General features: G+C 40.1%; 1 protein-coding gene across 2 annotated transcripts in view; it reads left to right on the top strand.

Annotated features, from left to right (window-relative positions):
* Positions 1-15405, top strand: part of DOCK8 (dedicator of cytokinesis 8) — a 222933-nt gene that overhangs the window by 42996 nt on the left and 164532 nt on the right. For both annotated transcript variants that reach the window (XM_059924847.1, XM_059924848.1), the window contains exon 2: positions 7805-7907. In XM_059924847.1, coding sequence (XP_059780830.1) covers positions 7805-7907 — 103 coding nt within the window. The remainder of the gene's footprint in view (positions 1-7804; positions 7908-15405) is intronic.

Genomic DNA, 15405 nt, shown 5'->3' with positions numbered 1-15405 from the left:
CCACCTGCCAGTGCAGGAGACACGGGTTCGAGCCCTGGTCTGGGAGGATCCCACATGCCGCAGGGCAACTAAACCCATGCACCACAACTACTGAGCCTGCACTCTAGAGCCTGCGAGCCAAACTACTGAGCCCACGAGCCACAACTAGTGAGCCCATGCACCACAACTACTAGAGCTTTACAAACGTACGTCTTGGTTATTTTTGTCAGCAAGTTTTCTTTAAATGTTACTTCTGCTCCTGTTATGTCTCTCTTCTTCTTTCGGGACTTCAGTTTACATATGTTAGATCTGTTTCTTTATGTCTCAACACATTTTTCTGGAGAACCCCTTTTTAACAACCAGTTACAAATAAAAAGCACTCAGTATTTATAGGTGTTCTTTTAGGTGATTATGCTGCCTCACTAGTAGGTGGTGATAATGGCAGGAGAAAAACTAACTTACAAGGCGATATCTGGGGGCTGGGAGAAGGAGATCCCTTAGAGAATCACTGAAGACACTGAGTAATCCTTCTTCTCTAGGCTTGCTGCAGGAATCCTCAAACACTGCAGTCATCTATTAAATATTCTTCTGTATGCAGAGGAATTTTCCAAGTGAAAGGGATCTGGGACTCCCCTGTGAGGGAGAAACAAGTTCCACAGCTTGTTAATAGGGGCAAACTTCTGTTTGTAGTCATGTTTCCACCTGTTGAATCATCTTTACAGAAGTTGTACATTTATGGCATGTCTGTTTATGAGAAGAGATGGAAAATATGAGGAACTCTAAAACTTGAAATATTTATTTTGAAACCTCAGCATGATGAACTTCTGAGGAATTCATTGCTCAAAATGTATGCATGGGGCTTCCCTGGTGGCACAGTGGTTGAGAGTCAGCCTGCCAATGCAGGGGACACAGGTTCGAGCCCTGGTCTGGGAAGATCCCACATGCCGTGGAGCAACTGGGCCTGTGAGCCATAATTACTGAGCCTGCGTGTCTGGAGCCTGTGCTCCGCAATGAGAGAGGCTGTGAAAGTGAGAGGCCCGCGCACCACGATGAAGAGTGGCCCCTGCTTGCCACAACTGGAGAAAGCCCTCGCACAGAAACGAAGACCCAACACAGCCATAAATAAACAAATTTTTTAAAAAAAATTAGTGAAATTAAAACTAATTAGTATTAATTAAATTAAATTAAATTAAAACAAAAAAGTATGCATGTATGTATATGCAAGGATGGAGATAGATATAGATATATAAATAATATATAATATTATTTATAGATATATAAATAATGTATATTATTAATACATATATAATATGATATATAATATATCTATAGCTGTATAATATATATTATATAACATTATATATTATATACATATAGATTTTGCCACAGAAATTCATTTTGTAGCCTTTTAAATTTAAAGATGTACTTCACTAAAAGTATCTGAGGATGCATCTCAGAAAAAGCCTGAGATCATTTGTATATGGTCAACTCCAGGAACTACTCACTCTTGAGCCAGCTCTGTGTTTTCAGACGTTATCCATGCCCCAAACTGTGATCCAACCCTGTGTTATTTACATCATTCAGAGCTAGTTTTTCTACATACATACAGCACATTTTAAAAGCTTTATTATGGTTTTTATACAGCACTGCCCTAAACTTATAATTCAGGAAGTTTGGGGGGTAACATTCTTTCACCATTTACTTGGTGTAAATCATTTCTAGTTCTGAGCAGTGCCTCTTTGGCAAGGTTTAATTATACAGTGTGCTTGTGGCTACATCCATATATATGCCACCCACAAATGTCTCTAATTATTATTTATTACCAGCTGTGTACTTTACACTTTGTAGTTGTTGAGTGTTTTATAGTCAGTTGTTAGTTACTAAGAGTAACTATATATAAACTAAGAGTGAATTATATGTTTGCTTTTCTTTATTTCACTCCTTTCACTATTGTTTAAAACATGTCAGATTCAGGAAAACCCTAAACCTCTTTAAACACTTATAGACAAGGTTTTTTTCTTGAATCAGTTTTAAAATCCTCCCAACCATTTTGGCTGCTGGCCATACCAGCATACAGTGTGAAAGAATTTTCTTTTAGGGATGAAAGCCAGAGAGAAGCCTTCTGGGGCTGTTCGGTTTCCTAGCAGAGCTGCTGGTGTAGATGACAGTGCCGATTGTTCCCCTTGGAGAGGCTTAAGCATCTTTGCCAGTTAGAGCTGGAAAGGTGCCCAGGAGATCGTATAGCCCAGCCCCTTCATTTTACATGTAATGAAAGTAAAACCCAGCTTGGTTAACTGATGTACTTGAATTCAAAACAGCTGGCAAATGGCAAAGCTCAGGACCAAGTCACTGAGTTCACACTCTTTTTCTTTGCTCTTCTAGCTATGTCTGTTGTAAAGAAACAGGGCAGCCCAAATACTGCCCTGTTAAAATGCAGGGTTAAAATACTTGAAGTAGGAGTATAGAAACCTAATGTCTAGATGTCATGAAATGGTTAAAAAAAAATGCCTGAAATGCATTTTTTTTTTTCCAATCAGACCTGTTCCTCCTGATTTTTTTTTTTTTTTCCAAAATATGGTTCCAAATTCCCCTTTTCCTGGAAGCCTCCTAAGCATTCCGAGACTGAGTTAGTAACTCCCTCCTCTTTGCTCACAAGGCACTGTGCACATTCCTGTGTATAATACATGCTTATCATATTGTATTATAATTATTCAATTATCCATCTGCCCTCCGCCCTCCCACCTACTGGACTGAACTTCCAGGAGCAGCAGCAGTGTCTTCTTGGACTTCAGTCCCTAGCACTTGGCAGAGAGTCTGGCACTGTGTGTGCCCTCAGTGTTTTTATGAATGAATGAATCAACCAACCACTCTCTCATAGACTTGCTCCATCAGTGAATCTTATGCTTTCTTGGACATAAAAATCACCTGGAGGTGCTGGTTAAAAATGCATTTTTTCGAGGCCACACCACAAGAGTGGGGCAGGGTCTAAGAATCTGCCTTTTTACTAAGCAGCTGATGATTTGATGCAAATGGTCCATAGGCCACACTTAGCAAGCTCTGCCCAATTATTAATTCCACTGATACTTAGTTCCAACTGTATATATCACAACAATCTGTCCATCTGAATAAAAACATAGAGCTTTGCTACCTACCCCATTCTACCATTCTGACCCCAGAGTAGGGGTATCGACATTTGCAGAAATAAAGAAGATAATATTTATAAAGCATTTCAAGTTATTAGAAGGCTATCTTAGCTCATCAGGGAAATATGATATAAATCTAGCATCATGAAAATTACCTTAGACATGTTGAATTTGATCTGAGACTCAAAGGCAGAGGAAATAAACCCCCATGTAATACCTGCATGGACACCACACCTATAGGAGCTCTTTCCCTGGTTGGGTTCTCTTATTTGTGTTCCATATCAGTAAATTTAATAGCTGATGTTTACATAATTTTTAAAAATCCCCAGTAGTGCATCTATGCCTGCATGGCACTTTATAGGTACACACTATTTTTTTAAATGATGTCTTTAAGCAACTTTATAGGAGAAAGAGCTGAATTGGGGTAGTTATTAAACTCCCTCTATATAACTACCAGAAAGATTTCTGAACCTTCTGGTATATTTATTTATACATATATTGTTGAATATTTGTATTCAGTTCCTCATATTACTTTTTATTTGTAACTTCTTTCTTTATGTACATTTCCATACAAATATTTAAATGGTAAAATCATATTTCATGTATTTTATGCTGTTATGTACTTAGTGTTCTCCCTGATGTTGAATGCATTGATTATTTTCAATTATTTGCTATCATATACAGAGTTCTTATGTTCATTTTTGTTCAAATTGTATTTTTGTCTGTATGAATTCCATGGGGTATATTCCCATGGAAGAGTAACGACAGTTTTAGAGTTCTTGTCACATGTTACAGTATTATTTTCCAAAGACACGACACCAACATACAACCCCACAGGGGTTTTCCCACAGCTTGACCAACATGTAATTTTATCATTCCAGCCTATTTTTGCTAGTTTAAATGTGCGTAGGGCCCCTCCAGAGCTATTTTATTTTGAAATTCTTTAAGTGAATAAAATACAAAGCAATTCATTCCACGTGTGATGATTCAGTGTTTTCATTTTAAGGACAAACAATTCATCTCCTTATTTGACAGTTTTGAAGGGACAGGTTTAATTGCCTTTTGTAGGATTGATTCTGTAGGGATAGGAAATAGGCTTGGGGCAGGCTTGACATGTCAGGGAAAAAGATGAGTTATATAGCTCTGAATCAGGAAGCTTATGTGAAGGATTGAAACAGGAACTCCAGCTGTTTATGAAGGGTTGGGGAGCAGGAACATTCTGATGGCATGATGAAAAAAGTATTGCAGCTTTGTTAGCCAATTTTACTTCAGAATGAAAACAAGAACCTGTACCTCCTGCCATTCTATGATTCTCTCACGACGCCACTTCATGTTGGCATGTTCACTTTCATGAACGTTTTCAGATATTCCCAATTCAGGTAGACCCCCTCTGGTCTATGACAGGAAAGGCTTGAGAATGGCCAGAAAACTAAAACTCATTATTTGAGAGGCCCTGGGGGGAAGACCTGGAAGCAGAAATCACAGGGGCAGTCAGTCTTATCTGTGAAAAGTCAGCTCAGTCACAGAAAAGGACCTTTGCTTGGATGTCTCTGCCCTTCGTGACTATGGTCACCTTCTGAAATAAGCAAATAAGTGATTGCTCTGCTGGCTTGGGTTCCTGTGATGCCAGAAACAAGATACAATGTGGTTTATGCAAGATGGGCCTTTTGTTTTGGATAGTTGTCTAGGCTGTTGATTTTTTTAGAAATGGTGACTGCCAAACTTGTAATGAAAATGAGCCTATTGAGCACTGGGGATCAAAATCTGCAAGTTTTCCTCCATTCTTGGTCATGCTAAATTCTTGCCTTCACTCTTATCTTTGTAGAATACACACACACACACACACACACACACACAGCACACATTTATATCTGTATCTATCAGCTTTATTTAGAAATAATTCAGATACCACACAATTCACACATATACACAATTCAATGTTTTTTAGTATATTCACAGAGTTGTGCATCCATCACCACAATTAATCTTAGAACATTTTCATTACCCCTGAAAGAAACCTCAGTCCCATTACTCTATAGATTTGCTTATTCTGGACATTTCATGTAAGGAATTATACAATATGTGGTCTTTTGGTTTAGCTTCTTCAACTGAATGTAACGTTTTCAAGGTTCATCCATGTTGTGGTATGTATCAGTACTTCTTTCACTTTTTTATTGCTGAATAATAGTCCATGTATGATATACCACATTTTGTTTATCCATTCATCAGTTGATGGACATTTAGGTTATTTCCACATTTTGGCTACCGTAAATAATTCTGCTATGAGCATTTATGTATAAGCTTTGTGTGGAAGTATGTTTTCCTTTTTCTTGGATATAAACCTAGGAGTGGGTTTGCTGGGATATGTGGGAGCTCTATGTTTACCTTTTTGAGGAACCGCCAGACTGTTTTCCAAAGCAGGTACACAATTTTACATTCCCACCAACAATGTATGACTGCTTCAATTGCTTCATGTCCTCACCAATACTCATTGCTGCCCATCTTTTTTTGGTTTATCCACCCTAGTGGCTGTGAAGTGGTATCTCATTGTGATTTTTTTTTTTTTTTTTTTTTTTTTTTTGGCTGTGTTGGGTCTTCGTTTCTGTGCGAGGGCTTTCTCTAGTTGCAGCAAGCGGGGGCCACTCTTCATCACGGTGCGCGGGCCTCTCACTATCGCGGCCTCTCTTGTTGCGGAGCACAGGCTCCAGACGCGCAGGCTCAGTAGTTGTGGCTCACGGGCCTAGTTGCTCCGCGGCATGTGGGATCTTCCCAGACCAGGGCTCGAACCCGTGTCCCCTGAATTAGCAGGCAGATTCTCAACCACTGCGCCACCAGGGAAGCCCCCTCATTGTGATTTTTGATTTGCATTTCCTTGATGGATAATAGACTGCTTACTCCTTATCCTAGTATTTTCTCATACTTTAAAAAAATAGAGAAAGAAAATACTTCGGGAAATGAAGGAGTACAATTACTACGGGCTGCTGTAACTTCTCTGGGGTTTCACGTCTCATTGCATCATAGTGTAAGGGGCCACTGCTGACAAGAATGTGCTCCAGCCATTTTCTTCCATTCTTATATCCATTCATCATTCAGGATCCTGGGAAGGAGAGAGAATTGTCTTACGTTGGGTTATGTGCCCATCCCTTTGATTTGTGGTTATACCTGTACAACATGAATGTGCCAATCCTGAAAGGAAATTGAGGTGCTCTTGGGCTGGGAGAATGGATGCCACAGGTGTGGCCAGGACAGGTTTCCTGCCTCTCTGGATGCACCACATTACTAAGACTGGGAGCCAAGCAGGTCATGTCAGAAACCTCATCATGCAGAAAAATTAATAATTCTGTCCTAGCATACTTTATAATGGAGAAAATATAATAAGATTTATTTATAATATTTAAATATTTTATTTTAAGTTATAATTTTAAAAATGTGTATGTCTCTTTGTTGGACATGCAGCATGTTTCAAATAGGGTCTCATTTGATCCTCAATAATGCCAGTTTCTAGTTATTTTCTGTAGTGGCCTCATTGTGGTTTAAGTACACTTTTGTGAACTAGGCTAAGAATCCAGACACCAAAGACTGACTTAATGAGAAAATGTGTTCTGAGTTACAAACAAATGACCAACAAGTGAGCGCACAAAAGTCAACCTGCTCATAATCCGGGATATCACTTGTCGGTCACTCCTGCCAGCAGGTGTGCATAGACAGTGGAGAGCGACTCTCCTCTGCTCGGTTCCCGGCTACAGGGATGTTGTCTGAGGGCTCAGCAGCGTCACTGCGGCTGACTCAAAGGATCACTCACTAGGCGTGGTTTGGAACAAATGCAGTCCTTGGAATTCCAGGTAGCATCCCAGGTGCCTGTGGGGAGGTAGAAGTGTTCATATAACAGGTCACTGGCGTTTTCTGTGAAAGCAGGCAGCGACCATAAGGGCTCAACTGCTTGAAAGGAGAGTGACTGGTTCAAAATGGTGGCTTGGGGTTTAAAGGACTCTCATCAGAGGCCAGATGTCCTCATGGGGAGAAAATGCCTTTGAATGTCCTGGGAAGAAAGAGCCAAGTGCCCTGGATTTTTTCCTTGGGCTGCAAACTCTTCTTCCTCCTCATGCTGTCATCCTTCCAGTATTGGGCAAGAGCCATAACTGCAGGCGTCCTGGCTTCTGTGAACTTCTCAAGAGTGTATATTATCACCCAAAAGCTCTAGTGTCTACCCACAGGCCACTGAGGACATTTTAGTCAGTTCTGCCAGTCACCCGGCTAAGGAATAAGTTGGGTTTTTTTGTTTTTGTTTTTTAATTATTTATTTATTTATTTATTTATTTTTGGCTGTGTTGGGTCTTCGTTTCTGTGCGAGGGCTTTCTCTAGTTGCGGCAAGTGGGGGCCACTCTTCATCACGGTGCGTGGGCCTCTCACTATCGCGGCCTCTCTTGTTGCGGAGCACAGGCTCCAGATGCACAGGCTCAGTAGTTGTGGCTCACGGGCCTAGTCGCTCCGCGGCATGTGGGATCTTCCCAGACCAGGGCTCGAACCCGTGTCCCCTGCATTGGCAGGCAGATTCTCAACCACTGCGCCACCAGGGAAGCCCAGGAATAAGTTTTATAACATGCTATCAAAGATTGTATCTATAATTGTGATGATGTTTTAAAATAACCACTTCATTTAGATTTTTCTGTTTTAATCCAAGGTATTCTTCTGCGGAAATAAGGAAACAGTTTACCCTCCCACCAAACCTTGGCCAGTACCATCGACAAAGCATAAGTACCTCTGGCTTCCCCTCTCTTCAACTAGTAAGTATGAGTTACAGGTTTGCTTAGAGAATGGTCAAGGGCAGAAGTGCCCAGCGTATACTTTTGCTTCCTGAGTCTTAGATTTTCCCACCGCTACCTTACATCACCAACCGCCAGTTCCTGGCTCTGCACTGCTTTTTGACATCAATTCCCCTCTCTCCCTCCGTCCACTAGGGCTGGGAATACAAAGTGGATCTCCAGGGACTCTGATTCTGAAGTCTCTGGACTCAGTGGACTTCCAGGCTATTTGATTTCACCCAAATTATGATTCATATTTTGGGGAGGGGAAGGATTAGCCTGGAAACTTAAAACCATTTGTAACATGCTTTTTAGGAAAAAAATGTATTCCCAAATCTGAAAAGCCAAGTTATGAACCTTAAGCTTTTTAAATAATTTTTTTGGAAGTGTAATTTACATACAATAAAATTTCACTCATTTGTAGGTGTTTGAGGAATTTGGCCAATTTATAGTTAACCTGTACTCAGTCAAGATATAGAACTGTTTCTTTACCCTAAAAAGCCCCGTTATGCCCCTTTGCAGAGGGTCTCCTCTCCCAGCCCTCAGCCAGCAGCCCTGGGCAATCACTGATACACTTCTGTCGTCATAATTTTGCCTTCTCTGCAACTTCATGTCTGTGGAATCAGACAGTAGAAACCTTCATTTTTAAAACACAGTCCCCCTTTCAAGTTGAAGATTGCCTACATTTTTATATTAACGCCAGTTGTTGAGTGTGTATACATATGTTATGTTATTTGAGGACTAAATGCGAGGCGTGTGCCCGGTGGGTTAAATCTGCCTTAAATGAGATAGTTTATAAAACCAGAAGTGAGTCTTCACTTCCTTTGTGAGAGAGCTGCAGCCTCCACTGTACTCACTTCCCCTCACAGCACAGCCCCACTTTCTTGCTCGTTCTCGTGGTTATCTTAAGGAGGTTAGGTTATTTTTTCTTTCTCACTTATTACTTCAAAACCACTTCTGCTCTTAGAAATTTTGTAACCTTCCACTCGGTTTCCTGTAGCCGCCATTTTGTCTCCTGTAACAGTTTCCACGCCGTGTAACTGTGTATCTTTTAAAGGTATGTTTACCGGAGTGATTTGTGGTTCTTTCGGTAGGATAATTTGTGTGTTGTGTCACTGATGAAATAGTAGTACTAAAAAATGTATAGCACCTTTTACTGCAAGAGGTAACTTTCGATGACAGTTCTTTAAAAAATCTACTTAATGACTTCGGTGGCTTGTTCAACTGCCCTTTTTAATTGTACTTTTCCTGTCTGTTTCAGAGTCACAGATTATAATAAAAGCACACCAAGGGCATAATGTCCGTGCTTTCAGATGTATTAGATATGCTTTAATCCAAGATAAATTAGATATGCTTTTTGGTTTCATGTGGTGCTGGTATAGATTTCATTGAAAACCAAAAAAAAATTTTTTTTTAAATTTCTGACTCAGATTGTCTTCCAAAATATGCAAAATGCAGTTAAAAAGTGACTGGATACATTTTTAAATCTTAAACAAGGTGGGGGAGGTGGGGTTTGGTGCTTTGCTTCTTTGTAAATTCAGACTGCAGCTTTCTGCAGTAGTTGTCTTGAGAAATAGTGTGGACCTCACTATTAAGAGGCTTTAAGGAAGTTTAACTCACAGGCTTTAACCCCTTAGCTACACACCAGCTGCAGCCTGAAATTTCTTCAGGAGAAATCTTTTTTATTTAAAGTCACAAATTTTAAAAATTGTTTCTTATTTTTGCAGGAGTTCTTTTGGTAGTTATGCCGCGTCATCAGGTTTTGACAAAAGTGAATTTGGATGAATTACTTCATTAGCTAGGTGGTAGAGTTAACATGTGGCTTAACTTCTAATAGAATGTGTCAAAGAAATAGCAAAAATGTTTAACTATACATGAATCATGTGGTCCTGTCATAATTTCTACCCGGTTCTATTTGCAAATAAATAGCCTTTAAAATGTATTTCTCCTGGTTAATTCCAGTTTAGTCTTCTGAATATTTTTCCCCAGACCGCTACCCCAGCTTCAGCACAGTGTACTGACCCTGCTCCTCCTTGTTAACTGCCTGAAGAGCAGGTGGCATGAGGGAGCAAAAGTCTGCATTTGATTCCTCTTTTGTTTTTGTTTTTTTGGGTTTTTTTTAGAGCTTTACACAAGTGGAAGGTCACATCTTTATTTCTTTTTTTTTTTTTTATAAACTTATTTATTTATTTTTGGCTGTGTTGGGTCTTCGTTTCTGTGCAAGGGCTTTCTCCAGTTGCAGCAAGCGCGGGCCACTCTTCATCGCGGTGCGCGGGCCTCTCACTGTCGCGGCCTCTCCCGTTGCGGAGCACAGGCTACAGACGCGCAGGCTCAGTAGTTGTGGCTCACGGGCCTAGCCGCTCCGCGGCATGTGGGATCTTCCCGGACCGGGGCACGAACCCGTGTCCCCTGCATTGGCAGGCAGATTCCTAACCACTGCGCCACCAGGCAAGCCCCCCTCTTTTGTTTTTTAAATGCAAGGTCTGCTCAGGAAATCCCAGCACCCTAATGTTTACCTGCTGGTCTTGTTGTAATGTCAGAATGAAGTGGCTGTTCTTTCCCTTGAGTCATCTTCCCGAATGAAGGTTCCTCCAACAAAAAATCATCCACTTACATGGTGATTTCCCTTTCCCTTAAAAAAATTATTTTGTTTCATAGAAAGATAATGGGACATTTCAGGAAGATTTATTTCTGGCAAGGCAGAGGAGTAGTTTATCACCTAAAGACTCTCACCCTGAAGCACCTTTAGAAAAACTTTTCTTAAATGAGAAGCCATAGACTGTTCATTGTATGATTTTAGACGATTGGAAAATTTGATTAAGTACGTTTTGACCTTTATTTCCCTTACCTTTGTTTATAGAACCACCATTTCAACAATCCCACATGCTGATATAAATGTTTAATTTTTAAAAGTATTTAATTGGCACCACGTTATTTATTTATTTTATTTTAATTTTTATTTTATATTGGAGTAGAGTTGATTTACAATGCTGTGGTAGTTTGAGGTGTACAGCAAAGAGATTCCGTTGCATATATACATATATTCATTCTTTTTCAGATTCTTTTCCCATATAGGTTATTAAAGCATATTGAGTAGAGTTTCCTGTGGTATACAGTAGGTCCTTGTTGACTTTCTATTTTATATATAGTAGTGCGTATCTGTTAATCCCAAACTCCTAATTTATCCCGCCACCCCTTTCCCCTTTAGTAACCATAAGTTTGTTTCCAAAGTCTGTGAGTCTGTTTCTGTTTTGTAAATAAGTTCATTTGTATCATTTTTTAAGATTCCACATATAAGTGATATCATAGGATATTTGCCTTTCTCTGACTTACTTCACTTAGTATGATAATCTCTGGGTCCATCCATGTCGCTGCAAATGGCATTATTTCATTCATTTTATGGCTGAATAGTATTCCATTGTATATATGTACCATATCTTCTTTATCCATTCATCTGTTGATGGACATTTAAGTTGCTTCCATGTCTTGGTTATTGTAAATTGTGATGCAGTGAACATTGGGGTGCATGTATCTTTTTGAATTATGGTTTTCTCCGGATATATGCCCAGTAGTGGGATCGCTGGATCGTATGGTAGTTCTATTTTTAGTTTCTTAAGGAACCGCCATACTGTTCTCCATAGTGGCTGCACCAATTCACATTCCCAACAACAGTGTAGGAGGGTTCCCTTTTCTCCACACCCTCTCCAGCATTTACTGTTTGTAGACGTTTTGATGATGGTCTTTCTGACCAATGTGAGGTGAAACCTCATTGTAGTTTTGATTTGAATTTTTCTAATTTATTTATTTTTATTTTTTTTGGCTGTGTTGGGTCTTCGTTTCTGTGCGAGGGCTTTTTCTAGTTGCGGCAAGCGGGGGCCACTCTTCATCGCGGTGCGCGGGCCTCTCACCGCCACGGCCTCTCTTGTTGCGGGGCACAGGCTCCAGACGTGCAGGCTCAGCAGTTGTGGCTCACGGGCCCAGCTGCTCCGCAGCATGTGGGATCTTCCCAGACCAGGGCTCGAACCCGCGTCCCCTGCATTGGCAGGCAGACTCTCAACCACTGCACCACCAGGGAAGCCCTGAATTTTTCAAATAATTAGCAATGTTGAGCATCTTTTCATGTGCTTTTTTGGAAACTGGCACCAAGTTATTTAAAACCCAATCAATTATACCTTGTTGTTGTTTTGCAAGAGGCTGGAACTTGCAGTCAGCTGGATCTGGGGTGGAGCATAACCGTCACTTATTAGTTACATAATTTGGGGCAAGTTAAGTAACCTTGATGAAGGCTGCAGTTTCTTCATGTGCACTATGGGCATAGCAATGCTACCCCTATTAGGGTTAATACAGAATGATAAAATAGATGCTGTGTACATAGAGGCTAATGTTGCTGTCTATTTATTTGGCACTATGGAGACACTGTGGGAGATTTCAAGAGGATGAATAGGAGATGGTTTTGCCTCTTAAGGGCCTTATAATATATTTGGGAAGGCAGAGAATAAGGAGAATCCATGCTGGCTTTGGGTGTGGTAGGTGTTCAGAGGAGAGAAAGATCCAAGATAAAACAGGAGGTAAAGGCTTGAAGGGGGAGGTTGAGAAGACTTAGAGGAAGGTTCTCAGACATGGCTCTCATTAGAATCACCTGAGACCATCAGAAACATACCTGTGGCCTATCATAGAACAATTACATCAAAATCCCTAGGGTTGGGGTCCAGGTATCAGTATTTTAAAGTTCCATGGGACTTTAACATGTGGTCCAGGTTGAGGATCATTTAAAGAACCTATATGTTGATAGATAGAAGTAGTCCAAATAGGAGGAAGGACATAAGAAAGAGTAAAGTTTCTTTTGTTGTCCTGGTTGCTCTGAATTTCAGAAAATGTAGTAAGCGAAGACTACTTGCTAATCCTGTGAATATATTTTTATATAAATATAGAGGATTCTGTCATAAATCTGATAAATCAAATGAGAGGAAGGTTGCGTTTGATTTTGTGGGTATGTGTGTGTGCATGTGTGTATGTGTGGTGTTACTGGGTTTTTGTTTTTTTAACCCTAATTGTAAATGTTAGCTGTGGTGATTGTGTAAACATGCATTTTCAAAGTAGATAAAATATTTTAAAATTTTGCATTTTTGAATATGAAGAGGATTCACCATTTAGAGTTGGTTTTATAAAACAAAATGCAATGATTACAGACTTGCCCTGGGTCTTTTTGACACTCCTAATTCTCCCATCAGAGTCCTTTGTGGCCAGTGCCAAAGAGAGGGGCTTGTGAATAGAATCACCTGTGCATCACCCATTGGCCTTGGAATTCTCTATTGTTATGTGAATAGGTTGGCCAGACCCCCTCTGATGCCAATCATCTATAAAGGCAAACAACTATATATTAGTTGTCTTCATTAAGATGAAACTGTAAAATATTAAAACTATTTTTCTGATTATTCAAAGTAGAAAGGAGAGTAAAGCGTACAAGAGAAGAAAGGTAGGTCTTCTTTGCCCTAAGTTAGAAAGGATTTGAGATACTGTGTGCATGGTTAATAACTTAACTTACATTTTTATAGAGGGAAAATTGTTGTTTTTAAAAGTGAGAATAGAAAAACTTTGAAATAAAATGAAATGAATCAGCTGGATCATAACAGCTCTGGCTGAAGAGAAGGATGTAGAAAGCCACATCCTGGATATAAATCAAAACACCATGGTTACACAACATGTTTGTATATAACAGTTACGGGGGAAAGAAAAAAGGAGGTCTCATACCTTAGAAAGCATTCATTTTTGTTTCGTGTTTAAGCTTCTCTGCAATAAAACAACCTTTTTTTTTTTAACCACTAAGGATGATCTAAATGGTGGATCACTTGATAAACGTGGTCTTTTTTATTTTTCTTTTGTGCTTCATCTTTCAAAGAAGTTGGACTATCCTTAGGTTTCATTGATTTCACTGGAGGGGACATGATGGAAAATGAAGATTTCATTACAATTTTCATGCAAATTCACAGTGGAAGGCAATATGAGAGAGTGCCACCCTGCACGCAGAGCATGAATTTCATTACTGTCACTGTAAAGCAGAGGAATCAAATCAGTCTTGGTAAGATGAGACTGATGTCCATTATGGCATGTCAGTATCTTCCCATGCAGTGGCATCAGTGGAAGATTGCCATTAGTGGAAACAGGGAAGTATTCCTTAATCTAAGCCAGGAAGTACTTTGAAATATTGAAGCCAGAAGAACTTTACTGCCTTCTGCTCTGTTTACTTAAAGATAGTAGAGAGCCAAGAGGATTGCTTTACATATTCATTTATTCAGGAAACATGTATTGGGTCTCACTCTGTGCCAGGAATTGCTCTAGGAGCTGGGGATACAGTAGTGAATGTAACCAAGTGTCTATCTTCATGAGCTTACATTCTGGAATGAGAGACATAGACAAATAAGTGAATGTAGACTATCTCAAGGGGTAGTAAGTGCTTTGAAGAATGAAACGTGGATAGGGAATAGAGCGTGACACAGAAGAGAGCACTATTTTAGATTGAGTGGTCTGTGAAGGCTTGGAGGTCTGGAAAGGAGACACTTGGGAAGAATTCTGAATGAACTTAACAGGTATTTGAAGGAAGAATATTCGATTTAGAAGGAACAGCAAGAGCAGAGTCCCCAGAGCAAGAGAATATGGCATGCTCCAGAAATAGCAAGGGTGCAGATGGTGAGCTGAGCAGAGTGGGCAATAGGAGATGAGATCGAAGAGGAATCAAGGCTGGGTCATAGGCCTCAGAGGCCATGGAAGAACTTTGGCTCTTACTTGGATTAAGATGGGAAGTCACTGGAAGCACAGGCTCAGCACCATCTGAATTTTTATTATAAAGGTTGCTTATAGGGTTCTTTTTATAAAGATCACTCTAGCTGCTAAGTGAAGAATAGACCGGGGTGGGGAGGGCAGTTAGGAAATTGTCACAGTAACTCAACAAAACAATGGTGGTGCTTTGGAATAGGGTGGTGGCAGTAGAAAAGATGAGAGGTGGTTGGATTCTGGATATATTTCAGAAGTAAAGTGGATAGGATTTTCTGATAGATAATATGCAGGATGTAAGAAAAAGAGAGAAATCAACCTTGACTCCAAAGATTTTGCCCTGGGCAGCTGGTGGAGTGGAATCGCCACTTGCTGAGATGCACAGACTTGGAAAATATGGGAAGAGCAGATCGGCAGGAAAATTAAGTAATTTTGAATTTGTTATGTTGGAGAGGCCTGTTAGATCACCAAGGTGCGATGTTGAGATGTAATTGGAAAAATCAACCTGAATATCAGGGCAAAGGTAGAGGCTACAGATATATAGCTATAATTTTAAAAAGAAAGAAAAAGAAGGTATTTAAAGTCATGGGCATAGATGAGATCATATGGGAGTAAATTCAGATTGGGGAGAGAAGCTCTTTTAGGACTGAACCCTAGGGCTCTGCAAAGGAGAAGGAGAACCTAGGACAAGTCGTGTCCCAAAGGTAGA

Source organism: Balaenoptera ricei, chromosome 6, assembly GCF_028023285.1.
Source record: "Balaenoptera ricei isolate mBalRic1 chromosome 6, mBalRic1.hap2, whole genome shotgun sequence".
Classification (NCBI taxonomy): Eukaryota; Metazoa; Chordata; class Mammalia; order Artiodactyla; family Balaenopteridae; genus Balaenoptera; species Balaenoptera ricei.
Note: the sequence above shows the minus strand (reverse complement) of the source record. Positions and strands in the feature narration are given on the sequence as shown.